The following is a 27985-nucleotide window of genomic DNA, read 5'->3' as shown; positions in this document are numbered from 1 at the left end:
TATGCTTGGTGTGAAATGATGGACAGCTAGACCTTATCTTTCCTTCTACACCTATTGAACTGACCCTCTCTTTTAGGAATGGGGTAGAATGTATCCTTCTCTGTGACCCTCCAAGCTTTTTTGTCCATGCTTGTTGCATTAGTCTATTCTTGTAATACTTTCTTACTATTATTGTTAGAATTTCTTCCCCTTATAATGATTTTTTTAGTCCTGGCATATTTATTACTACACAAAACTATTAAAGGAATGTGAATTTTCTTTTTTTCTGCTCCCCCTAACCCTTCCTTTTTTTTTTTTTTTTTTTTTTTTTTTTGTCTACACCAGACTTGTACAACCTTTTCCATTCTCACAGGATCTCCTGGGTAAAGGTTTGGGTTTACTTTGAGTTTGTCGCTACTTCAGTAAAGACAAAACAATTCAAGTTCGTCATCAGAAACGTCACAACATGAAGTACAGTGTATATATTCCAGACTATTTGGTGTGATGATTTGCGCCATGACCCTGCCAACTACCAGTGGCATTTCTTTGTGACTTGGCTAGTGTAACTTTCTGCATGGTGCCTTCCTGCTCAGAGATGATGTCTACAGTAGCATTTCTGGGATGCCACATGAGCAGTTGTTATCTGGAATGACTTGAATTTTTTTTAAAAAATACATTTTTTTACAGAGAGGAAGGGAGAGGGAGAGAGAGAAACATCAACCAGCTGCCTCCTGCACACCCCACACTGGGGATGTGCACGCAACCAAGGTACATGCCCTTGACCGGAATCAAACCTGGGACCCTTGTGTCCGCAGGCCGACGCTCTTTCCACTGAGCAAAACCAGTTAGGGCTGGAATGACTTGAATTTGCCACCTTATCAGAACAATTATCCTCACGAGTTTTAACATTCTGGTGTCCAAAGATTCATGATGGTTTGAATGTTGGCAACATGAACATGGTCGCTCCTAAATAAAGAGGCCAAGCTTTCTCACCAGACACATGAGGTTACCTGTGGGTGAACACAGGTCATTTCCCGGAGTTCAGTTTATGCTGCATCTTTCCCTCACTGTGTTGTAGTTGCTGACAAATTTCTTCCACCAAATATACCTGCCCTTCTGCTGTTTGTTTCAACACCAGGTTCTCCAGAGCCTCAGGCACAGCACTTCCAAATGTCAGCAGCTATTAGCTCTGCACATTCATCTTTGTTTCCTTGTTTCTCCCGAGCCATCTATATCTCCCCGAGCTGAGTGCAGGTGGCTTAACATAACTTAGGGGTGTGTGTGTGTTGGGGGAGGTATGTATTTTCTAAAAAAGAAGGCATTATAGTTATCTATCTTTTCCTTCCCACTTGTTTGAAAACTGTTTTGTGGGTCTAAGTATCTAGTATAAATCCTTATGCCTTGCTTACAATCAAGAGAGAGTAAATGGCATTTTAAAAATTGTCTATCATCTATCTATCTATCTATCTATCTATCTATCTATCTATCTATCATCTTAGTTTTCCAGGACCTCACTTTAATTTACAGAAAACATTGAGAGAGTAAACATGCTATATTTCAAAATGCAATGAAAATATAATACTACTTTTTTTTCAGTAAAGACTTCCAAGTTAGGTTTCATATATATATCATAGACACAGACATAGACAGACAGACACACACACACACACACACACACACACACACACACACCTCTGTGTGAACTGCATTTTTGCCATTAGGTATATAAGGGCGACATTTCTTCACTGAGCTCCAACTTCCTATTTCCCTATCCTGTGCCCAAACTCCATCTGAAAACATTTTATGATTTAACACGTGACCCTCATAATGAAGTTAAGCTTGTGCCAGGCAGGAACACCTTGCAATCAGGCACAATGTCTCTTTGAGGCCTGCTAAGATGTATAAGAGGGTATATTATATTGGTCAAACTAGCACCTGATGAAAACAACGGGCAGGAGAACTAGAAATCTGCTTTCATGATGTGAAAGCATTTGCTCAAATAATAAAAGTAATGTCTAGTGTTTAAGAATCATGCAAAAAACTATACCATAGTGGCAGGTCCTCAAAGGTCCCTGTCCTGATTACAGCAGAGCGAGACCTAGATTACAAGGTGAGACCCAATGGACTCCTCCATCTTTGCAGCTACCAGTACTTGCACCAAACCCCATGGTCTTTCTTGTGTTCTCATCTCTTGACCCAGCATACTGTCATTAAAAACATAAAACAAAATAAAGCATGGGGGAGTGGTTTGGAATTTGTATAAAACTCTACAAATATAAGGTAATATTGTTTTTTTGTTGGGAAAAATAACTGCTAGAAAAAAGAACTACAACATTATCTTGTTTAGAATTTGCAGTCCATTGTTTAACAATTACTACTGCAGAATGGATTAGTCAGGTGAATTTTGTTGCTTTTATTCTGGTCTATCTATTGTCCCACCTTTTTGTAAAAATTGAGAGTTATGCTATTAACTCATCATAGAACTGGATTTATAGTAGAAGCTTTGTTTCCTTCCTAATATACTTGCACACTGCAATCTTAGTTTTCTGTCCAAGAAGCCAATAGTCTCTCAGATTTGAACTACTCAGTTTATTAAAAAAACTATTAGGAAGTTACATGAACTATACATTTATCCTATACCAGTGGTCGGCAAACTGCGGCCAGCCGCGGTTTGCCACTCTGTTGACTAATGAGTTTGCTGACCACTATGTAAGGCATTACCCTTACCCAGAAGTTTCGACTTCAGGTTAAATACATTAGTACATTAATAAAATGTTTTTTAAGTGTTTTTCCCTAAGGCTGTGGTCAGCAAACTCATTAGTCAACAGAGCCGCAGTTTGCCGACCACTGTCCTATACAATAAAACCCTAATATGCAAATCGACCGAACAGCAGATTGACCAGTTGCTATGATGCACACTGACCACCAGGGGGCAGATGCTCAATGTAGGAGCTGCTCCCTGCTGGTCAGTGCGCTCCCACAGGGGGAGTGTCACTCAGCCAGAAGCTAGGCTCACAGCTGGTGAGTGCAGAAGTGGTGGCGGGAGCCTCTCCCACGTCCGCTGCAGGTGGGCAGTAAGGAGTGAGCAGTCCCGCACTACGAGAGAGATGTCTGCCGAGGGGGGTCCCAGAATGCGAGAGTGCCCAGGTGGGGCTGAGGGGCCCCCTGCCAAGTGCACGAATATCATGCACCAGGACTCTAGTATAGTAATAAGTAGGATGTGACTAGATATCTTTAGTAATCTGTTAGTAATAATACTCTAGAGAAACTCAGGAAGCTGAAAGAATTCAGTTTCATATTGAAAATACGTGAACACATATATAGTAGGGTCTGAGTGGTGATATAGAGGATGTCAGTCAGATTTGTCTAGATGTGACTTGATAATATTAACATGCAGAAGACATCCTCAAGCAGTAAGAAATTCTCTGAAAGTGTATAAGTTTACAATATAATTTAGTTTAGCATTTTTCCCTACCATAGCTAAAAGGATATATCAGCCCAGCCCTTAAGAACTTGTTGAACAACTGTAATATATAAACACACACACACACACACACACACACACACACACACACATATATATGAATATTCCTCTGCACAGCTGAAACTGGAAACTAATTACAAGGTTAATTCTCAGAGATCAACCAAAGGACTTGTATACATGCATATAAGCATAACCAATAGACACAGACACCAGGGGGGTGAGGGCATAAGTGGGGGAGGGGAAGGGGGGAATAAGGGCACATATGTAATACATTAATCAATAAAGAAAATAAAAAATTCTTAATTCTTTTCTGTTTCATGTTCATATATTTATGCCCATGTGCACACTTAATTTTGTGTTTAGCTATTTATTTTCACATGAAAGATAAAACAGCATGCTAAGGTATATGGATCTATATCAAATCCTTCCTTTTATTGTTAGTATAGGCCTCATTTAACTGAAAAACCCCACCTGTATTACTTATGAAGGTATTTACTATCCCAGAGTATTAAGAAATTGGAAAGAGAATACCCAATGAGGAACCATTTGAGCTTTCTATCTCCCCACACACCTGACTGCGGGGAAAACAAATGTTCTCCGTGGCTCTTACCTGCAGTGCACAACCATCGGGCCTGCGTCAGGGGGGTTACAGGTCTTGACTCTCCGAAGGAAAGCGAGGAAAGGCGTCGGGTGTTCTGGGACGCCGTGGTCGGGCCAGGCGGTGAACTGGAATTGCCGCACTTCCCGCTTCTCGCTGGACCCGTTCTGTGAAGTAGGAACACTGGCTGAAATGCTGGTTTCCTAGCCCAGGTTGTAAGGAGGAATAATGACATGGAAGAGGTAACACGACAATGTGCATCTTGATTCCCTCCCCCGGCCTGATATCCTTTGGGAAGACACACTGTTTGGAGATAGAAACCCTGAGCTATTTGTAAATGACAAATATTTGTTCAGGAAGATCAAATTCCTAGGTGAGAAGCATTACATTTTTCAGGTGTAACCATCAGGAGTGCTCCTGTTATATTTTACAGGAAAAAGTGGTTCTTCCTAATCTATTCTTCATTTACTGAAACTTTCGTTCAGAGCAAGGGTTCCATATTTACTAATAAATCGACAAAGAGAAAAATGGCTGAGCAATAATGGAAGGATTATTTCGCTCTTCACCGCTGCCAGGGGAATCAAGTTATAAATAAAGCCTTAAGATACGTGATTTCTCAGAAGAATCTTTCTTCAATACTGGGAAGGGGGAAAATGAGGTAAAAACATCAAAAGCAAACCTTGTAAAGTGCAAAGGTTCGAACACAATATGTGGCCAGCTCCACAGTGTCGAGTAGCGTCACCTGGACCAGCCCGTGGGTTTCTGTGCCTCTGGTGGGCCAGTACTGGTCACACTTCACCTGGAAGAAAGGGGTGGGTGACACATTCAGGGCAGGCGCTCATCAATTTCTCTATTAGCTCCACGGCGAGTTGCTGTTGAAGGAAAACAGCTTTTCTGCATTTTATTTCATTGTGATCTTTTTCTGGCATGCATTCCTGTTATCCCAATATATGTAAATTACTGCTCTGATGCCAATATAAACCACATTTTTCAAACTGGTAGGAATACTAAGCAGTAACAGATTCAATTTTCCCGGAGAAAAAGAAACTGCAGATTGTTGCCGGTAAAATAAGTAGAGAGGTATTTGAAACGTCAGAATACTCGAAAAGAAAACACAAATCTGTTCTGGGATAGACGTTAAGAATTGCATCGGGAAGATCCCACGTAGGCATTTAAACCACATGGTGAGGTAGTTAGCCTTCATCCATCAAGGTTTAAAGGCACATGTTATTTCATCTTGTGCTATCACAATTTCTAAACATGCTCATTTAAAGAAAAGTAGGCATAATTTGTAAATCAATCAAAGTATAATAAACAACGTAGCATTTTTTAACATACAAGAAAAATGGTACTTGCATTCAAGACAAATTAAATCTGTAATGTCTAGGAAAAAAATGAGCTGTCTGTTCTTAAAAAAGTCTCAGAGGGTCACACACTAGCAGTGCAAAGTTTAAATAATTTACAATTTATTCATTTGAGATGAATAATCTACTATTTCTATGTGGAGTTGAAGAAAAGCACTTAAAAAGTATTCACCCAATTAATTTAACATGCAGCAAAGAATAATTCAAGGTCTGCAATATGACTCAAATTTACTGAATGTGTCCTTTGGGCATTAAAAAGCATAATGAAAAATGACACACACACAACACTGTATTTTCTAGCAAGGCTATAGATCAGAATATATTTACCCTTTCTATCTCAGATTAAAAGAAAAATGGGAGTAATTCTTACTGAAACAAACCAAAATGTATTTCTCTAGGCAAAGAAATCTAGTACTATTTAATATTAGGAAACACACCTTCTACTTGAAAAAGAAAGATGTGAAAGTTACAAACATTGGATTGAAATAAAGCAATGATGCATTATTAGCACAGATGCTAGAATTTTTTGGTCCAGTGAATAGTATTACTAGATAATTATTTGCTTTTATGTTGAATATAAATATCAGTATCATTCTGTGAGAAATATTGTAATTTTCTGTTTCATAGATAGAGATCTACTCCTCAAAGGATGCTGTGCCTTCTAAAAAGGGAGAGGTTTTTTCCTTTACACAATTTCCTAGACAAGAAAAAAAAAAAGAGAAAGAGCCTAAATGTACAGTTAAACAATAACACAGAGATTGACTTTACAATGTTTGACTCCTGTGCCTTTATTTTAACAGTGAGACCACACAAAAATATCACCTAGTTCAGTGGTCGGCAAACTCACTAGTCAACAGAGCCAAATATCAACAGTACAACGACTGAAATTTCTTTTGAGAGCCAAATTTTTTAAACTTAAACTTCTTCTAACACCACTTCTTCAAAATAGACTCGCCCAGGCCGTAGTATTTTGTGGAAGAGCCACACTCAAGGGGCCAAAGAGCCGCATGTGGCTCGCGAGCCGCAGTTTGCCAACCACAGACCTAGTTCATGAAAAGCAAACAAAAATAGTTGGCAGTAAAATGGAAAAATTGTCTCTTACTAGGATTTATAAAACATTATTTGCATGATTCCTAGATGCATAAAATTGTCTTCTGTGTATTATATGTCTACCATATGTCCTAACTCCAAGAAAGACAACATGAGGAAATGACTTTAAGAATACTTATGTAGTGGTCAGGGCCTAGCACCTCTGTGTTTTCTGACCATCCATTAAAACCCAAGCTGTATCTGGACAGACTTAGCCAAGGCCTCACCTGAATGGAGCCAACACTACCTATGCAGCCACCATAGAAATGGAAGCGTGCGCACACACACACACACAAAGCCAAAGGCTCTGTTTTCAACCATGAAATAGATGTCAAGTTGATGTCTCGCTGCAAAGGCCACAAGTAACTTTGGAGGCCTCTTATTTCAACATGGTAGAGGAGCCCAGCAATGTGTTAAGGTGAAGAATCAAGAGATAAACTCAAACTCATCACTTTATAGTTTCAGCTGGATGGCAACCCTCACCAATCAAAACCAACAGTGCAAATCCCAGGAGGACAAATGTCACTGTGGTGGGCACAAAAAGAGAAGTAAATGTATGAGGTCAGTTCAAGGCACCGAACCAGATTCAATGCAATCATATTTCAAAGCTTGGCCTTGGTTATCCTCAGACCTATTGGTGAGGTAAGACAAAGGGAATACAGGAAAGAACCATGAGCCGGCCTTTTAGTGAGCTCTGGACAAATGGCTCCATTATTCAGTTACTTTTCATCCACATATCTCCTCCAAACTTAAGACGTCAGAGAAACTAATCATTCTCATAATGCTAGTAATAAGTTTAGAACTGCAACTATTACTGTCTTAGACTCCGAACCCTTTAGGAAAAAAAAAATTCCACCAAACATGATTATAAGGAATGAATATTGTGAATATCGTTAGCTAAAAAAAAAAAAAAAAAAAAAAGCTTTTGTACTCAATTTAAATAATGTACTTTAGTCTTACTTTTGACAAAGAAGATGTTTTAAAATCAAAGTCATCTGCAAAAATTGGGAGCAATTCTTTAAAGCAAATATATTTAAACACTGCTGTTTCTCTCAGGAAATATTTCACAAAGGGAGTTTATGGAACACTAAACATTCTAACGTGTGTGCACAGGCACATATCTGGGCTTGGCAGAGGGATTAGAAGCCGCCCCTGAGCTTATCTGAACGGCTACAGCAACACAGTCTTCCTTCATTAGTAAATACCTCAGTGCTGCTTTTCCCAGCCTCATTCTCTGAGTAGCCTGCGCAGGTTTCATCTGATTTCTGAGGGCCAAATTTAAGGGCTTAGTTTTACTGACAGCTATTCTTTTAAGTCTTTCATTTGTAGCCATTCACTAAACAAATAATATCTGATTTCAACATCAGAGAGTAAGTCGGAGGTGCAGTGAGAAAAGACACAGGAAGAGACTGGACAAAAATCATACACCTATGGATGAGGACAGTGCGGGGGAGGTAAGGGCAGAAGGTGGGGTGGGAAATGGGTGGAGGGGAGCTATGAGGGGAAAAAGGAGAAATAATTGTAATAATCTGAATAAAGATTTATTTAAAAAAAAAAAGAAAAGACACAGGAGAACAATAGAAATGATTCCCCCCCACCCCTAATTAGCTAATGCAAATGAACTAGCTCCATTTTTCTCTCTTGAAATGTCTTCTTTGACAACAGCCCTTCTCCCCATCTTTTTTGGGAGAAAACCTTAGAAGGTATTTCCAGAGAGGGTGACTAAGGACTTCTCAGGCTTCATGCATAGGGCTGGTGTGGGCGCAGATGTGTATATAAGACCTAGAAGGCAGGAACTCCTGAGTACGAAGACTGATTTTTGCTTTTTCCTATTTGATTCTAATATGACTACAAGGGACTCATGGACAGTCTGGCAGCATCGTTGAATGACCACTAAGCTGCTTCTCTATTTCTAGGACCCGAACCCCATGGGCTCATCTGTAAAATGGGAACACTATCTCTGCCATGCCTGGGCTATTATAAGGCTCCAAAATCATGACATTGAACTCAATGGTTAGCACAAGTAGACATTCAAACAGGCAATAGCTATTATTAATTATCAGTTAGATCATGTTCTCAATTCTATGTAGTTGTTATAAACTACCTCAATAATTCTAAATGTGAAAGAGGCACATGTTTTTAAATCCAGCAGATACGTATTTAGGGACAGTCCAGGTGGAAGGCAAGGTGTTAGCAGGTATAGGGGACACCAAAGTGAAATGACAGGTAGACTCTGCCCCAAGTCCATCAGCCTTATTGATTACAGAGCTGTGATTATATCTCCTGGTTCTCCAAAGAGGTCATTGTGAGATTCCAAACAACACCCTTCATCTACCCGGGCCCAGGTCTGCAGAGAGAAGAGGATGCCTTAGAGTGGGAGGGGGGGGGGGAAGGAGAGCAGAAGAATCTGCTACCAGGCTGTGGTTATTTATTTATTTATTTATTTATTTATTTATTTTTAAAAAATATATTCTATTGATTTTTTTACAGAGAAGAAGGGAGAGGGATAGAGAGTTAGAAACATCAATGAGAGAGAAACATCGATTAGCTGCCTCCTGCACGCCCCCTACTGGGGATGTGCCCGCAACCAAGGTACATGCCCTTGACCGGAATCGAACCTGGGACCCCTCAGTCCGCAGGCTGATGCTCTATCCACTGAGCCAAACTGGTTATGGCAGGCTGTGGTTTTGAAGCATCAACTGGTACCTCTCCTCGAGGCCTACACTACATGAGACAGTTCCGATTTCTGGCTGAATTTCCGGGAGATTTCTTTTTATTATCACAAAGTGATCACCCTTAGATGGTAAGCTTTCATTTCTTTGTAATTATGGAAAGGAGAGGTTGACCACAGCTAAATGTATGTTATGAAATTAATTCACTTGACCTCTTTCATGACAAACCATCCAACGCGAGGTGATAAAGTGATAAAACACAGATAAAGGTATTCAGAAGGGAGTATCTTGAGGTCTGCTGAATGCTTCAGGGGAATGCATTCCTCTGGTTCCACATTTGCTCACATGTGGCTTATCCTTATCCTGGAAGTGCCTGGCACGTCACAGGCACTCAGCAACTGGAAGCCAAGATTATAAGCAACTATACTTTGGTCTAGGTTGGCTTATTTTCAAGTGGGCTCAGATTTTGTGAAAATAAAACCTCCTCCTTTCCAGTTAATGAAGACTTATTGAGTGTGGCAGCATGGCCAAGCATCCAAATTCCAAATGTAATGAACCAAGACCTCTGAAGGGTCCCAGCATCATAGATACCAAATGCATTTGCCACATGGCACTTTGAGAAGCCTGCCTGGGGCCAGATTATTTTGCCAAAGAAGGACATAGGACAGACAATGAATGATGCATGGGTAACCATGACTGCTGCTGAAAGTGACTGGAAATCAATATCTAATAAGTTTGGGTACAGGATTCTTCTGTGACAGAGTATGCTAACATTCGATAGCACAAATCAAAGTTATTATTGGAAGTGAGGAAATGTTAACACACACTTATCAACACCTATTTAAGAAGGTCCACAGCAGTAAGAGAAAGTTTGAGAGAAATGTTAGGATATATTTTAGTGAACAGAAACAAGTTATATGCTAAACTGTTTATTTCTGGTTATAATATCTCTTTTGGAAGTTTTTAAGACCAGTTTTAATACTTAATTTTGCACAATAAGGATAGCAATCACCTCAGTGATTCTATTGTCTCTTAACAAAACCATCTGTTTTATGTATTTCCCCTTTTCATTAGCTCTTTGCTGACCAAAATTTAGTGGAAGATCAAGGGCAATGGAAAACCTGAAATGAGAGTAATGTTAAAGAATTTACTACCAGTGAAGTAATAGCTTTTCATAAAAAAACTATAAAGTTGAAAAATATTATTCTCTAAATAAACCAAATTATGTATCATAAAACTGCTTATTGGTTCATTGAATTATTCTAACATTTTCCAAACCATTTGTTAGTTAAAAAGAATGGACATTCTTTTTGTTTTATGTGTGCTATAGACTGAACATTTGTGTCCCCCTAAAACTCATATGTTGAAACCTAATTCCCTGTGTGATGGTATTAGGAGATGGGGCCTTTAAGAAGTTAAGTCAAAGGAGTTAAGCCCCCATGGCACAGAATCAGTGCCTCGAAAGAGAGACCCCAGAGAGCCCTCTTGCCCTTCCCATCACACGAGACATAGTGAGAAGGCAGCTGTCTATGAATCAGGAAGTTGATCCTCAACAAACACTGATTCTTCCAGTGTCTTGATCTTAAACTTCCCAGCCTTTGGAATGGCGAGAAAGAAATGTCTGTAGTTTATAAATCACTCAGTCTATGGTATTCTGCGAGAGCAGCCCGAACAGACTGAGAAAACTGGTCTGCGGAAAGTTAACAGAGTTGCTGCACTAAACTTTTCCAATGACTTCTCCCATTAAACTGTTATTACCTCTCCAGTCTCTGCAAGCATATTGTAAGCAGAGGACAATTGCGTGAGGTGCCCCTTTGCAGTGGCCGGGTCTGGCTTGAGTCCTTCATGTTTATGCCTGGGTTCTAATCATTCCTGGCAGTGGCTGGGTGCTCCACACAGCCCTGCTGCCATCTCTGCTTCTGCCCTGGTCTGCCCAGTCCCATACATCACACAGACCAGGAACATGCCTGCATTCCTACCACTGAGCAATATCACTTGCATAAAGTTTCAATAAAAAGGTATTTCCATACACCAGCCAGTATACACTGAGTGGCCAGATTATTATGATCTCTGAACGCATAGTAATCTGGCCACTCAGAGTGTGTATATGTGTGTGTGTGTGTGTGTGTGTGTGTGTGTATCTATATAATAAAAGGGCAATATGCAAATTGACCATCACACCAACACACAAGATGGCTGCCCCCATGTGGTCAAAGATGGCCGCCCCCATGTGGACACAAGATAGCCACCACAAGATGGCCAGCAGGGGAAGGCAGTTGGGGGGGGGGGCCAGGCCTGCAGGGGAGGGCAGTTAGGGGTGACTGGGCCAGCAGGGGAGGGCAGTTGGGGACCACCAGACCTGCAGGGGAGGATGGTTAGGGGCAACCAGGCTGTCAGGGGAGGGCAGTTGGGGTGACCAGCTGGCAGGTGAGGGCAGTTAGGAGCAATCAGGCTGGCCGGGGAGCAGTTAGGTGTCGATCAGGCTGGCAGGGGAGTGGTTAGGGGGTGATCAGGCTGGCAGGCAGAAGCGGTTAGGGGCAACCAGGCAGGCAGGGAGGCGAGCAGTTGGGAGCCAGCAGTCCTGGATTGTGAGAGGGATGTCTGACTGGGCCTACATGGGCAGTCGGGCATCCCTCGAGGGGTCCCAGATTGGAGACAGTGCAGGCTGGGCTGAGGGACACCGCCTGCCCCCCGTGCACCGGGCTTCTATATATATATATATGTATGTGTGTGTGTGTGTGTGTGTGTGTGTGTGTGTGTGTGTGTGTATATATATATATATATATATATATATATATATATATATATATTTTAGAGGCCCAGTGCATGAATTCGTGCATGGGTGGGGTTCGGCCAGCCTGGTCAGGGGGAGGGGACATGGGCAGTTGGCTGGCCTGCCTGCTGGTCGAACTCCTGGTCGAGGGGACAATTTGCATATTAGCCTTTTATTATACAGGATATACACTGAGTGGCCAGATTATTATGCGTTCAGAGATCATAATAATCTGGCCACTCAGTGTATAGCGTTTTAGTATTTTAACTATCAGTACAACTGCACTGATGAATACCAGCTCAACATCAACCTTGCCTGAGACTAGAGACCAATCCACACTTCCCAAAACCTTAAAATGACCTAATCCAGTCTGGGATGGCTATAAACACAACTTCAGAGGATAAGAAGGGCTTTGCAGAAGTCATCAGGGGCCATTTTTAGCTCCTCTTCCAAGTCCCACTCTTTCCTTAGGCTGTGATGCCTCAAACTCACTTTTTGCTAGGGATGTTCTGAGCCAGAATCTGTAGGCTTCCATTATAAATAAAGGAGGCAGGGTGGAAAAGAGGTAGAAAATCCAGGAAGCTAACAAACAATAGGAAATTGGTGGGATTCTTTTTCTTTTATCTGACACCATGTCTGTTGACAAGAGAGAACCAAGAGTATGGGACTTGCTAGATAAGGACCCAAACATCCGTTAGGTTGCCAACTAGAGCATCATCCTTTTTGTTGCTTGTGTCCTATTTATATTAGGTATCCAACACTTTTCAAAAACAATCCCATACATCACACAGACTCCAAGGGCAGTGTTTGTACTGCCGTTCCTATAGTTGCTCAAGGAAAAAGCAGTTTCTGCTGCTCTAGACAGGCAGCGCTTCAGGCTGCAGTTGGAGAAATTAAATGTTCAAGGCCTTTGGCGCTTCCATTTCTATTTGGAAGAGGACACAGACCTGGCATTTGGAAAGCATTTGTTCTCCATTAAACCTACCGAACCTTGACAAACCAGAGAGGCCAAGAATTAGTCTGCCATTGGCCAAGGCTGGGCCTTCCCAAACTGATATTGGCAATGAAAACAATAACACTGCCATTTGTAATCTTCAACCAGATTCTGCCAACATTTAACCCTGCATGACCTCAGAATCTGAAAAGAATCTCAAGATTTGTTTTATAGGAAAACAAGAAAATGTTTGACCAGCATCTCCTTTTTTTTGAGCTTTTTGCCTGCAATTGCCGTCTTGCCTTTTGGCCATAGAACCAAATGTGTGTCTCCATCCCAACTTCAGTCTCATTCAGGGGAAATTTACTGAAGTGACATTCAAAGACTGGAGAGGACATAGGAAGAGCAAGTGGTCATTAAGGTCAGAAGTGTTCCACTGGCAAAATGCCAAATCTCCATACTCGAATTCCCTAAATTATTAACACAGTGTAGTTAACACCAGCCTGGTCCCTTTGGCCTTGAAAACATCTAACCTCCACTAATTAGCACACAAAAAAAACCAAAAAAAATTAGTATAGAGAACTTTGATCATTCTCTGGCCTAAGATGAACAAAAGTCATGATGCACAAAACTTTTGATCTGCTCCAGCAATGAATATCATCAACTGGTTTTCAAGATACTCTATTTCAAAACAGAAAACAGGATTTAGCAAGAACAGAACTCCTCACGTCTATCTCTATGCTATTACTACACATCAGTGTGGCTCACAATGGATGATCATTCAAATCATGAATCATGTCCCGTTTGTTGACTGTCAAAATTTCACTCCCCATCCTTAACATTTATAGCACTAAGTACCGCCACAGTCACAGCTCTTTAAATGAACCAACTCCAACTCTAAAGCTTGGAAGACACAGAATCAATAATGAGTGTCAACTCTGGGCAGTAACTGAAGGCAAGCCAGTGAGCAGGTGAGAACTAGTGAAAGCCAAATAAGCCATTTCAGCTTCTAACACTAAACAAGGCTGCTTAAGGAGTTGCCAAGCATGAGGTTTGCCCATTCCCTCTGTCTAGTGTACCTCACATGGGAAACAAAGCAGAGGAGAAATAGTCAAAAGCAGATAAAGGAAAAAAAAGTGGACAATCATCAACAAAACAATAAAGCTTCCTGGGCCAGGAATCACCTTGGCAAATCCCACCTTGGAGACTCCAATTCTTCAAGTGAGACTGCCAATCATGTCTCCCAGTTGCCCACAAATAACACCCTTGGAGTGGAACTCCCAGCTGTATATATTTTATTCCCTTACCATGTTTCATTTTTTCCAAACTTTTTTCCCCCTACATGTGGTTGCCCAAACCAATTCATGTGCTTACTGGCATGTTATGAAACATGGAAACAATTAGAGCCCACATTCTAGGGCACCAGAATGATCTACAGAATCAATGAACTATGCAGAACTTGAGAGCATTTGGCAAAAAAGATGGAAACTGTGGAATAAAACCCACTAACCATATCTCATGTCATAGTACATTTTACAAGGCTTTAACTTGACCTGTATTTTAGGCAGCAATCATATTTTAACTTCAAAATCTCCAGATTTTAGCCTTTTATTTTATTTTGTTTATCTATCTGAATGACACTCATAGAAAACACTCAATATACAATACACATTTCCTCTTTGGGGTTGAAAACAGTGTATGTATCATGCAAAAAGTCAGTTAGGTTTGAGATCCTAACTGAATAGGGGGAATATTATTATTTGAAAATCAAAGAACTTAAGTTTTCAAGTGGCCAACTGAAGTCCTAAGTCATACCTCACAGGACTAAGACCTTCTTTAGCCATTCAAACCAAAGAATGGTCACTTCCATCATGAAAGTCCAATTACACTTCTAACACCTGCTAATGACCCCAGTGGCCCTTTGTGTGAATCAGCTGTTGTAGCTCAGCAAGGGTTACAAGCTTTTGCTGCTTTATCCATAGTAGGCCAGAATGACAAGGTAAGAGTGAGCCAAGCCTGGGCAAATCAGAAAGCTGGGAAAAACAGGTAATAGGTCTTAAGTAAAGAATTCCCTAGCATCATCAAATAAAATAAGAACGGGAGGAAACGTGGTATCTAGGATACATGTCATGCACTGGGCCTCTAGTACAATATAAAAATAGTGAGTGATATTGATATTGACAATTATCACATGTAACTCATATCAATATCACTCACTATTTTTATATTGTACTAGAGGCCCAGTGCATGACATTATTGCACTGGGGGGAGAGGAGAAGGGGAGGCATCCCTCAGCCTGGCCTGTGCCCTCTCGCAGTCCAGGAGCCCTCAGGGATGTCCAACTGATGGCTTAGGCCCACACCGGCGGTCATTCCACCATTCGGTAAATTTGTATATTAGCCTTTTATTATATAGGATAGGATTCCTTCAAGATATGGCTGCAATGAAAGTAGCAGCCACAGTAGCCAAGGTCTGTTTGCAGACTGATGAATGAGTTTCTGCATCCGTTCTGGAGATTCTGTCCTGGGGAAAAGCAAGTGCAAAAACCCCCACACAAAATGCCCATGTTCTCAGCTAAACTCTCCTCTAGACCATAATGCATGGGTGTGTTACACTGGGAACAGTTGGCAGGATTCACCATGTACAGTGACTCTATGAACTTGGTCAGGATTCACTGTCAATCGCAGAAAATCAAACTCATGTCATTTGGAAACAAAAAATTTAATTATTTGGAAGACAGCTTTAGGAGGAAGTAAAGTTGTAATGGTAAAGCCTCCAACATCTCTCTCTCAAACCGAACAATAATAGTTGAGAGTCATTGAGCCATCTTGTCACAATCTCTATCTCAGTCAATACCAACAGTAATCCTTCCATGCAGGTCAAAAAGTAGAAGTGAGTCTTTGAGGGCTCTAGTAAGTTTCTCATTATTACATAGCGAGTGAGCACTAGAATCTTAATTTAAACCCAGATATTTGACTGGGAGACAGCCCTACTTGGAACTGTCTTGTAGCTTCCCCTTTTCTCTGACGGTGATATCCCCAGAGACTTGTATAACATTGTTATCCTCCCATTCCTTTCCTTTTCTTCTCTCTTCCCCACCCCAAATCTCCAGTCAACACGTATTCCTGCATACTTGTAATACACATAAGTGTTTATTTAGACACACACACACACTTCCCCTCATGTACCAAGGAGATGGATATTATTTCAAGAACCTGAGCCTTAATCAAAATAAGAAACTTTTAGGTTTCAGCCCTTGGAGAGGTGATTCATTTAAACTACCCAGACCACCTCCATTTATGAGGGAGACTACAGGCAATTCCTTACTAAAGCCAAAGTAGTTCAAATGTCTGCTTTGAAGTTGGCTGCTGGGAATTGAGAATTCATTGAGACTCCAGGTCAGCCACATAACCCACAAAGTTCCTGAAGTATGGAGCTATATATTTCAGCAACAATAACCACTATATAGCATTGTTTTTACAGTGAAACTCAATCCAAGGTCTTGTTTGAGAATCCAGGAATGCCTAGCCCTTTCTCCCGGAGCCTTTAGGTGAAGGAGACACTTCATAGGGAAAAGGTGAGGTGGGTGGATGTGAAGGAGAAAGATGGAAGAACAGGTCTGTTGTGTTTGGTCCTTTATTCTCAAGTGTTCCAGGCTGGAGAACAAAGGTCTTTGGGGCTTTACGGATCAGGGCTCATTGCTATGAGCAGATTGATAATGGTTGGAACTCCTCAGTATTGGCTTATGCAGGTCATCACAAGTTTGGGTACAGGCTGAATCACCACAGAATAAAAATCGCAAGACAGCATTTTAATTGGCCTCCTTTAGGCCATTTAACAAAGAGAAAGCTAACTTGCAAGAGCAAAGAGTAATTAATGAAGGGAGGAAACAGAGGTTCCTTTAGTGACTTCCAAATAAGTTCCTCTGTCTAAGGTGGGGGGTGGGGGGAGTAGCCTGCAACATAAAGATAAACTGTAGGTATTTAAGTCACAATGCCTTCCGTCAAGAACTGCTCATTACCATCAGATGCCGCGGTGGAAGAAGGGTCAGTTAGAACTAACTTTATTATTAGAAGTAATTAGGGAGAAAAGGGGCAGAATTTCATTTGGTTATTTCAAAACAAGTTTCTGTGCATAGTTTAATGAAGGCCTGCGGTGTCAAGATAAAATGTGTGTTTTACTGAAAACAGCTTTTGCAAATGACTGCTTGTTACCAGCCGGTATCTACCGGCAGAGTTGTCCGGGTAGGTTGGCTTTACATGCCAAAATAGAAGAGTTTAGCTGTCTCAGCTTCACCGAAGTGTTACCAGGCAGTATGGACCAACGGTTAAGCACATGTGTTCTGGATTCAGACTGTGTCTTCAATTCCTAATACTGCCCTGGTAGATGAATGAACTTGGGTGACCCTCTGGAATGTTCTAGCCAGAGTTTACTCATATGTAAAGTGGAGATCATGGTAGTATTTATCTTAGAGGGTTGTTAAGAAACATCAATACACCTAAATATGTGTCAGACATTGTTATAATTATTAACGTGTATATTTAAGAATCATTTGGGTAGGGGTTGTTGTTAAAGAAAGGGCTTGCTGTATAAGGGGTACCCTAAGTACCAATCAATAATAGGTCCATTTATATCTTTTGGCGTTAGCATGTAAAGATACTTGTCTTCAGAGTCATAACAGTTTTTTATCTAAATTCATTTCAGACAATATTTCAATATTTCTATACAATCCACATGTTTTAAAAGGATCTGATTGTTTTTTTAGTTTTGCAAAACCAGTTGTGAAACATCTCTTTTTATTTCTCAACTCCTTATCTGTAAGGTAACAGCTGGGGCTTTTTGTATTTTCCTAAATCTGAGCTTTTTCCTTACAAACCCTCTTGGCAGCTCTCAACTTTTCCGTCACATACAGACCGAGGCTGAGAAAAGCTGCCATGTACTGAGCTTAGACCATTTGGAAAGCCTCAACTATCACACAACAATGGGGAGGTGGGGTTTGGCTTCCTTCTAAATATCCATTCTGAGCTGTTGTGACCACTTTGAGAGACCTCTCACAGTGGTTTCAAACTCTCCCCCGCATGTCCCACTCTTCAGTGAGAGTTACTGTCCTCTTCAGCAATTTTTCAGAGACTTCTTCATTAAATTCTCAAGATTTAAAGATTGACTTTCATCAGCTGGCTACAATATCTGCTTATTTTATTGGGAATATGGCTTACCCATTATGTTTTGGTTTAGCAAATCAGCAGCATTTAACTAACGCGCCATGTACCATAATATTAAATCCATATGATGAATACAACTCCTTCCTTGGACCTTAATAAGCAATGACTATATTATTAAAATCTACTCATTTTGGAGAAGGCTAAACTAGCAAAATACCCTCTACACATTTATTTTTCTGGCTTCCCTGAGTTAATTTATGCAATTTGAATAATTTAAATAAGAGCCTGTGTCACATATTTTTAGATCTTATGCTTCAGATTGTGGGAAATAAAAGTTAAAAATACTGGGAAGTAGATATTGGTGAAATTCTCCCCAAAAGTCTGTGTATTTGATTAATGTTTTTGAAAGAATTGGTGCAAGCTAATAACTATTTTCCCTAACCAAGTTATCTACTTCTTTGAGTAATAATTTTTGTTTGTTTGTTTTAGGGATCACACACATTGTAACATGAAAGAATTTCACTTTTGAAAGACTCAGAAGGGTTGAGGAATGGTTGAATCAGAGTTGTTGATGCCCATTCACAATAATGTCAGTCAGAAGGTCAGAGCTTAAGGTTAGATACTGAACAGAATGAAATATGCAACATTGGGAGTATCTAAGGGAAGATTTCTAAGAGGAAACAGGCAGGTATTTATTCTTACCCTGGATCTTTCTTCTAGTTTTGTCATCATGACAACTGTGGCACTCCGTTGCTCCCATATCATTCTCCAAAAGTCCCCAAATGTTTCAGGGAGAGATCCCTGTGTTGCTATGTAGGCGTTTTGTTTCCTGTAACCATCTATGTAGTTGGCATTCACATAGTCACTTCCTGGGATGCCTGTAAAGGAGGAAGGTTATTCAACTAAGTGAGCATATCACAAGAGGAAATAACCCGGGAGATAGCCTAATGCAGTGTTCAGCAAACTCATTAGTCAACAGAGCCAAATATCAACAGTACAACGATTGAAATTTCTTTTGAGAGCCAAATTTTTTAAACTTCTTCTAACGCCACTTCTTCAAAATAGACTCGCCCAGGCCGTGGTATTTTGTGGAAGAGCCACACTCAAGGCGCCAAAGAGCCGCATGTGGCTCGCAAGCCACAGTTTGCCGACCACGGGCCTAATGGTATTGTCTATGATTGTTCCACACTACTCTAGAGGACTCACAATGATGTATTAGAATTTCAATTTTAAGCAAGATTCAAAACAGGTCTAATAGGGTTAAATAAATGCAATGTTTGAGTTGTTAGGTCTTTATAAAATGACAAGGTGGACTACCAAAGAAAGAACAACACAACCGAGTGTCCACAGAATGCCTTCTCTCACATTGTCTTTTTCCATTGCATTAGTAAAATATAGCTTATAAAGGAGAATAAACAATTACCTGGTCACATTCCTCACTCATTCTCTTCCTCTTTTCCAGACAAAAACCAAGTAAAATAATGCCTGGGACTGAAAAATGTGGTATAGCATGTCATAATGGTGAAAAATTCACTGCAAATTTCATGAACAGGAAAGTCATTTAATCCTCACAGCAGCTCTACAGAGTGAGTCCTGTGACGATCTTCCTTTCACAGAAGATTAAACTGAGATGCACAGCATTTGAAAACTTGCTGGAGTTGGTGGAGTCTGGTTTAATTATAGATAGGCAGTCTGCTATGACTTTGTCCTAACCTCTGCAGAGTATTGCTTCTCGTTTAAACCTCATGGGGTGGTTGTATCACATGAACCTCTCTTTGGATTATGACAGTTGCTTCCTAATTGGTTGTCCCACTTCTACTTTTATCCTTTGCAGTCTGTTCTCCATCTAGCATGAGAGCGATTTTTAAAAGCATAATTCAGACGACTGTAAAATCTCTTCCGCAAACCCAACCATGGCTTCCCTGTACATTTCAAATAAAATTCACATGCTCAACAATAGCTACAGAGCTCTGCCCTTCTCCAGACTAATCTCGTTCCCTTCAGCTTCTAAGCTTCTAAACCAGGGGTGGGCAAACTTTTTGACTCGAGGGCCACAATGGGTTCTTAAACTGGACCGGAGGGCCGGAACAAAAGCATGGATGGAGTGTGTGAACTAATATAAATTCAAAGTAAAGGAGCGGAGGGGAGAGCAAGAGAACCGGATAGAACAGCCGGATCCGGCCCGTGGGCCGTAGTTTGCCCACGGCTGTCTAGACTCTGCTTCATTTGAGAAAACAATGCTCTCCTGCCGTAGTGCCATCCCACATCCTGGAACATACTCTGTCTCCTTCCCATTGTAAAATGTTCACCTCCATCTCAGAAGGCCTGCCCTTGGCACCTTGGGACCTCAGGACTCCCTTGGCAATTCTGTACATTATATATTACGAACTGTAATTACATATTTGTCTGTTGACTTGTTTATTGCCCATTTTGACCTCTAGATCATGTCTCTTTTATTCAACTGTGCTATTCCTAGTGACAAAAAGAGTAAATAATTTTCTCCAGTTCCAACATTTAATAAGTAGCAGAGCTATAATTTAATGCAGATATTCCGATTAAAAGTCTAATTTTCCCTCAGAATAACGCCTTTAAGAGAAATAGAGGCAAGTTTGCGCTTCTTCCAAGGAGAGTGGCCAGTGTGATGAAGATGATGAAATCTATTTCATATAAGAAAGGAATATGATTTGACTGGTTTGGCTCAGTGGATAGAGCGTCGGCCTGCGGACTGAAGGGTCCCAGGTTCGATTCCGGTCAAGGGCATGTACCTGGGTTGTGGGCACATGCCCAGTAGGGGTTGTGCAGGAGGCAGCTGATCGATGTTTCTCTCTCATTGATGTTTCTAACTCTCTATCCCTCTCCCTTCCTCTCTGTAAAAAATAAATAAAAATATATTAAAAAAAAAGAAAGGAATAAAGGAATATATAATACAACTTGGCAAAGGAAAAGGTAAGGGCTGGGGGTAAGATCTGCCCATGTGTATCTGAAGAGAAGTTCAGGTTTACTCTGTTGAAACCCACGTTTTTCAATTCTGAAGGATATAACTGCAGAGATGGGGAGTTTATCTCCAATATAATAAAGCATTAAAAATAGGGTAAAAAAGGGAATAGATTTCCTTGGGAGGTAACAAGTTGCCTATTCCTGGAGGGGGACCAGCACTTTACAGGGATATCACGTGATATGGGAGGCAGTATTAGAACGTGTACATGGTTCCTTTTTTGCTCTGGGAACACATGGGTCTTGGGTTTGTGGAAAAAATATTTTCTTTATAATGAAACATATGCTGTTCCCAAGCTGAAATTATTATATTTCACTGATTGCCACTCTCAATTACTTTGAGTGATGTTCTGACTCCAGTTGTAAAACTGATCCTCTCAAGAAAAGTAATGAAAGTCAGATGGAAACTACTGAGCTTCGAGATGAACACACGGATGCAGAATACCACCGGCGTCAGTGAAAAGCCTTTTGAGCAAAAAGGCTTTCGCTCAGTTGGTTGTAACATTATTCATCTATTACAGCCACTCAAGAAACAGTTGGGATTCTGGCAGTCCTTTGTTGATAAAGATCCTATTCCTCCCCGACATGAAATTATCGTAGATTCAAAGGGCAGTTTAAATAAAGTCCTCAGGTTACAGCTACTGGGAGGTAACACATCTACATGTCCACCATATTTGTTTCTGAGGCAACAATAAATGTATTCTATAAGCCAGGAAAAGCCCACTTTCAAAATGTTAATTTAGCAGTTAGTAACATTTACAAACTCATAAAAAGGTGTTTCGCTATGGCCCCCACTCAGCTACGAACATTACACAAAACTTTTTTCCAAAATTAAGGAAAGAAAACCGGGTTAATGACTCAGAAAACACATCAACTGGACACTGCCATGTCCCCTTCAGCAAGGATCACAGACGAGTTTGAACGACGGTTCTGAGGACAGGGGGTGATGGACATGAGACTCAGATCTAAAGCAAGGGAACCAAGCCTGTCCAACATTGAGTTATGAGGTAATGAACCGTTTTTAGACCTACTACTCAAGTTTGAATAATAAGTTATTAATTTTTAGGGTGAATGGGTTGCTACTACATAGTGATTGCACTTCCCAGAAATAAAAACACAAAACTTCTGCCTGAAAACTACAGGCACCTGGGATCAACACTGTATCACCAAATGCTTTATGAATTTGGGACTTGATATTCTGAAGAGAATGAAAAATAAAATTTCAACACTTGGTAGAGGTGATTATTAGGCTAATGTTTACATCCTGAAAGAATGCGGAGGCTCCTCTTCTGTTTGGACCCTTGTCTCTAAGGAGGTTGCACCTGAAATGAAAGCATCCTCCTGAAAATCCCTTAACCCACGTGGGCAAAATGACGTTTCCTGTAAGTTCTCTCTCCATGTCCTTTGCAAGGTGAAGTGAGGGAGGGGTTTGTTCTCTACAAGCTCTCAGATCTATGTGGCCTACATTCATAAACCCAACCAACAAGCTGTGGGGGAAGATGAGTGAAAAAGGATTTTAAAAGGGTGGTGGCTTGCTCTTCTAAAAATATTCACTCTAGATTGGAAGCTAAAGTTACATACGGGCTTTCCAAATGGGAGCCATGGAACGCTTCTTCAGTAGCTACTGATTGTGAGGTTTCTGCCGGGAGGCTGGATCTACAAAGTGCTTTCATAATTTTGGGGTGATCTTCTGCAAGTAATGCACGTTTGTTTATTTAATTTTCAGTCCCCTGCCTTATCTGGACAATGATTTGCATCTGCTAATGCAACACTAATAAGAGTGCACTTCTAATCTAAGAGAAGTGTGTGAAAGTTAATTGAATTCCTCCGGGGCTATGATAGATAGAAAACTAAATTATAACAGAGTACTGAAAGAATACCAAATTATTATAAATTAGCTGATTAATTGTATTTCTTGGAGTGAAGGAGACCTCTGTTCAATACTGTAATAATGCTGCATGTCTTTTTGGAAAAATCTTAGGACTGTTACTGTCTCTTAGAGTCAGTATTAATATCATTGCTCAAGAATAACTTAGGTCTAAAAGTTATCTTTCCTAGGAATCCATAGGTTTATTATATTTATAAATTTAATAAATTTCCATGTATTGTTTTAGGTGTACTCTCCAATTAATAGTCATGTAAATAGTTCCAACACCAGTAATGCTTATCATTCTCATCTTATGAGAAAGTGGAGGCTAGATCTTGGATTCATATTACACCAGTATACCCCATTCCTGTGTTACAAGTATTTCATCGGTTAATGGACTATTCTATCTTATGGTGCTTAAAAATATTACTTACATGTTTTATATTGGGTCTTTGTGTTTCAGATAAACTAAACTTGCAACTGTAAAACTCAAGTCTCTAAGACTAAGAAAGGTCGTGATGAGGTGAAAGATTAGTAGAGTTGGGCTTCTGTATTCTCGATGCATAACAAGCCACAGCAAACAGCTATTCAGAATTAGGCCAGTTAAAGCCTCCCCTTTTATTTGCTGGGGATTGCTGGTAATAGCTCTCTGTGGAAAAATTAGCCTGGGCATGGACTTTGAGATCCACTCTTCTTTTAATTGCCTGCAAAACTTTGAAAATGTTATCAGGAGTTCAAAATGCAAGGGGCTCACTCTTCTTCTTCATCTAAGTGTGGGAAGAATAGGACAGAATTCCCTGATTTTGTTCCTACATGTGTTTGAATAGTAACCTAAGGGGAGGAAGCCTTAGTAACACAAAGCTACTCTGCTCAAAAGAATATTTGTGATGAATAATTACCAAAAAAAGGCTTTAAGGCCTTGAAAACATTTGGCAATGTTAAAGAATATACTATATGAGTTGTTTTGTCATGACTGGGTTAAAATAAGGTTTTTTGTTTGCTTGTTTTTGTATTTATTTGAGGAGGACCAATTGAACCAAGTGGATCTGCTAAAAACAAACAAACAAAAAACACCAAAACAACTTGCTTTACATTTGATTTTTCAAGTCAGTAGATAACTTCTTAAAGAAAAGATTTATCTTGGTGAGAAGTATTTAAAATTATACGTTTTATAGTAAGGCCTTATGCCCTGATGTTAACTGGAAAAGTGAGACTAAAAATAGTACATGAATTGTTTTATCAATATGAAATTAGGTAATCATAAGGAGAATGCACCTACTTTTGTATTACTTGTCACTGTAGGAAAGTCCTATGTGCCTTTTGAAGCCTTGGGACACCAAGCACTTGCTAAAACATTAGAGAACTTGACCAGGAAACGGGACTCCTGCCTGGGCCACTGGCAGTTTGCTCTTTGCCATTTGGGCAGTTGCTCAACTTGTCCAGACTATTGATTGCTTATCTGCTAAACAAGGCATGTTGCACAAACTGATTTCCTCAAGTCCTTTTGAGTTCTAAAATAAGATGTCTCCTTGTGGTATTCTTAACCTTCTTGGATTTGGAAATCTCTGTGAAGTTATTTTAAGATGAATAGAGGCTTTGTGTCTCTCAGATTAGGTAGGAACATTCTCTTTCAAGCTGATTTCTATTGCTTCTACCTCTGATGTGCTGAGATGAGATATGTGTGTGTGTGTGTGTGTGTGTGTGTGTGTGTGTGTGCGCGCACACACACACGTGTGACTGATACTTCCAATTTTGATTAGAATCTGGTGGGCTACAAAACAAAAAATTAAAAAAACAAGAGCAGGTGGTGGGACTAGGCTAGTAGGTGGTCTGTTCAGGGAAAGAGCTCTCCTGAGGTGAGAAGAAGGCAGCACTAGAGGCAAGGCAGAGTCCCATCCATGGCTCCAGGGGACAGTTGCTACAGCACTGTAAGTCCTCACCCATTGTCTTCCAGAGGATCTGCATCTTTAAGCAAAACAATGTATAACAGAACCAATGGACCACAGGCTAACTGATATAGATAAGAGGTAAGTTCCTAGGGTGTCACATCCACATTTGCAGAATACGCTAGTTAAGGGCCTGCTCTGCGGAGCTGCCCCTTTACTCCAACTCAGCATGGCTCAAACCCCAGCTACAGTTATTTTCCTTCACTTCTACAAATCCTTAGCGAAGTTCGCATAAAAAATAAATTGGTTTTGATAGGCTAGTTTATTCCCTGTTGTAAGATAGAAGTACTCACGTTCAAATAGAGCCCAAAGGCTACTATCTTCCCTACCCGAGTTCCCTGATTCTTTTAATATTGGTTCCATTAAATTAAAAAATGTATTAGAAGCTACCTTTTATTCAGTAATGTCCCCTCTCTACTTCAATGCACAAACCATAAACAAACAAACAAAATCCCACTGAACAACAGTGAATTGTTGGTCAAGGCCTAGATTGAAATTTTTACAATTCACAATGCAGAAAAAAAAGCTTACTTTGCTGACAGCAGCAAACTAGAGAAGAGAGAATGGAAAAATGAAACCTAATAAAAATTACTATGAATACATTATTTAATTCCAAGACTACAGGTTTTCTCTCCCCTTCCCTAGCACCGTGGCGGCCACCCATGGCTGTAGTAGGAAGAGCAAAATGAAGGACTTTCTTTGCCCGAGAAAAAAAAAATGCTTCTCACCAAGGCACAGTACATTATCTGCCACGACATCCCCGGATGGAACCTCAGTTTGGCAAATCACCCTCTATTTCTATAGTACCCAGGGCAAGGTTTTTAGAAGCGTGCCTTGCTCTGTGGGCACTGCAGCTCATCCCAGTGAGTATTCATGGGGGAATGGGCAGCTTCCAAAGAATGTGTGAACCCTGCATCCACCTATGATCCCTCCATGGTTTTCCTATATCTCTGCACTGCTGAGGGGCTGGGTTACCACAGTGGCCCCAGGGAAGGATGTGGCAATTAAATTGTCTTTGAATGTATTCCAAGATTAGTTACAAGTGTTGGGGACTTATCCACACCTCTTTTATAGTTAGGGAGCCTTTTGGCATGAGATAAAGCAGACCGTGGGCCAGCGCAGAATACCTTTTCAGCCACATCAGACTTTTGCAATTATTACAGGGCTTCATGCAGCAATGAGGTGTCAGATCCAGCAAGGAGTGTGATGACAGGAGCTCTGTCTGCATGTAGGAAACTCACAGAGCCTGAGTCTCCTCATATATCACATATATCCTAATATCACAGCAACATTATCATAATGGCCTTACCCAACACCTCTGTGAGAATCAGCTGAGTCTATATATTTGAAACTTCTAAAATACTACTGGGTATTAGCTATTCTTAAGATCGATATAATAAACAGAAATGAAACAAACCTATTAATTCCTAAACATCCTGATGGAAAGTAATTCTAAATCTGAAAGGCCTTTTTCTAGTTTCTATATTTAAAAAAAATCAATGGAGAGGACAAAAATAATTATTTTATAACTTCCTAGCAATGTACAACCTGTGCCTTTATTCTAACAATAAAGTCACACCAACCACAGAATGTGTGGGTTTCTCTATAGCCTCAGAGTAATGAGGTGCAGATTCATTAGTGCAGTCTGCATGGGTGTACAATAAAAATTTTAAAAATCCCAATAACTGAACTAAAGACAAATGGAGATAAAAAACTCAAAGAGCTTTTGGATTTACTGTTCAATTAGCTTCCTGAAAACAGAGTAAAGAAAAAAGCTGACACAACCAGCCATCTCTTAAAAATGCTTTTTCTCTTTTCTAGGTAAGAAACAGAACAGTTATAGGCTGAGGTCAGAGCCATACAAATCCCACACCAAGTCCCGGGCTGCATGCAGGAGAGAGGTGCGACGTAAACTGCTCAAATTAGTCTACTCAGGCTGTAAGCACCTTGGCAAATGGTTCCCAGTTTCCAAAGGCTAAGTCGGATCTTTCCTTCTATTGAAGACTAATTAAGCTAGAAAAATTCGTCTGTGCACTGCTCCTCAAAGAGCAAGATGCTTTAACTTACTTAAAAAAAATCACTGAAATAAACGGATTAAACTTTGTCATGCTTGTAAACAATTAACTTGAAAAGGAAAGAATGAAAAATGTTAAAGAAACTGTATTGGATCAATGATGTTCTGAACAATATGAGAAAAATAAACTCAACCAATAATTGGATGAGAATTAGGGGGAAAAAAGAAATTTTTCCCCTTTATCTCAGATGGGGCATATATTCCAGTCAATTTTAGTTTAAGCAGAATTTCAAGAGAAAAAGTAATAAACAACAGGTGTCCATGAACTATTCACTAGTGCACAGGCTAACAGGAAAGATAGAAAACAGGTAGCGAGGTAGGTAGGTAGATGAAAAGAAAGGAGAGGAAGAGATTCTAGAGGGGAAAAGGGATCATATTTAGTGAGCTGACTTGGGAAATTGCACATGACAGCTGTTAAAAAGAATTCTTTATTGGGGAAAACAATTTAAATTCTTTGATGTTAGAGTTTCATGTGGAGTTTGAACATCAAACATTTGTATTCACTAAAATATCATTAACTTATTTTTCTGGGTTGTTTTGCTTTCACTTACTGAAAAAATATCAAGCTACTAGATACAGCCTGGAAATAAAAAAGGATGCAGAGCATGGGTACCCTGTGAAACTGGAGAATATGTGACCGAGTGCTGACAGCTGCTTTAAATGAGTTGACAGTCACTTAGCACCGAACACTCTGCAGAAGGGAGGCTAGGACACAACTTAAACACAGGGCTTGGTGTGGTGGCAAATGGTGAAGCAACAGTACAGGCGAACATCGGTGGTTTTCTCTCTTCACTTTTTAAAATTAGATTTATCTAAGGGGCAGAGATTCCTTGTGAGCCACTTTCTCACTTTGAAGGTGCTAAATTGCCTATCTCACAAATAATCAAGTTGTTGTAACATCATCTATACTATTTACAGTTGGATTTTTTGGAATTGCTCCTATTATGCAAATCAAGCAGCAGATGATATATCTCAGATTTCCATTTAAAAGAACACATTCTTCCCCCTGCTGAAATCTGTAATGCTATTATGGGTCTGGTTTTCATTTA

The 27985-nt window shown here is 40.2% G+C and overlaps 1 protein-coding gene across 32 annotated transcripts in view; it reads right to left on the bottom strand.

The window, feature by feature from the left end:
- Positions 1 to 27985, bottom strand: part of PTPRD (protein tyrosine phosphatase receptor type D) — a 2215209-nt gene that overhangs the window by 45420 nt on the left and 2141804 nt on the right. For all 32 annotated transcript variants that reach the window (XM_080668837.1, XM_080668841.1, XM_080668865.1 and 29 more), the window contains 3 exons: positions 18758 to 18933; positions 4741 to 4860; positions 4074 to 4228 (listed from right to left, as the gene is read on the bottom strand). In XM_080668837.1, the coding sequence (XP_080524963.1) occupies positions 4074 to 4228; positions 4741 to 4860; positions 18758 to 18933 (451 nt within the window). The remainder of the gene's footprint in view (positions 1 to 4073; positions 4229 to 4740; positions 4861 to 18757; positions 18934 to 27985) is intronic.

Source organism: Plecotus auritus, assembly GCF_963455305.1.
Source record: "Plecotus auritus genome assembly, chromosome: 5".
Lineage (NCBI taxonomy): Eukaryota > Metazoa > Chordata > Mammalia > Chiroptera > Vespertilionidae > Plecotus > Plecotus auritus.
Note: the sequence above shows the minus strand (reverse complement) of the source record. Positions and strands in the feature narration are given on the sequence as shown.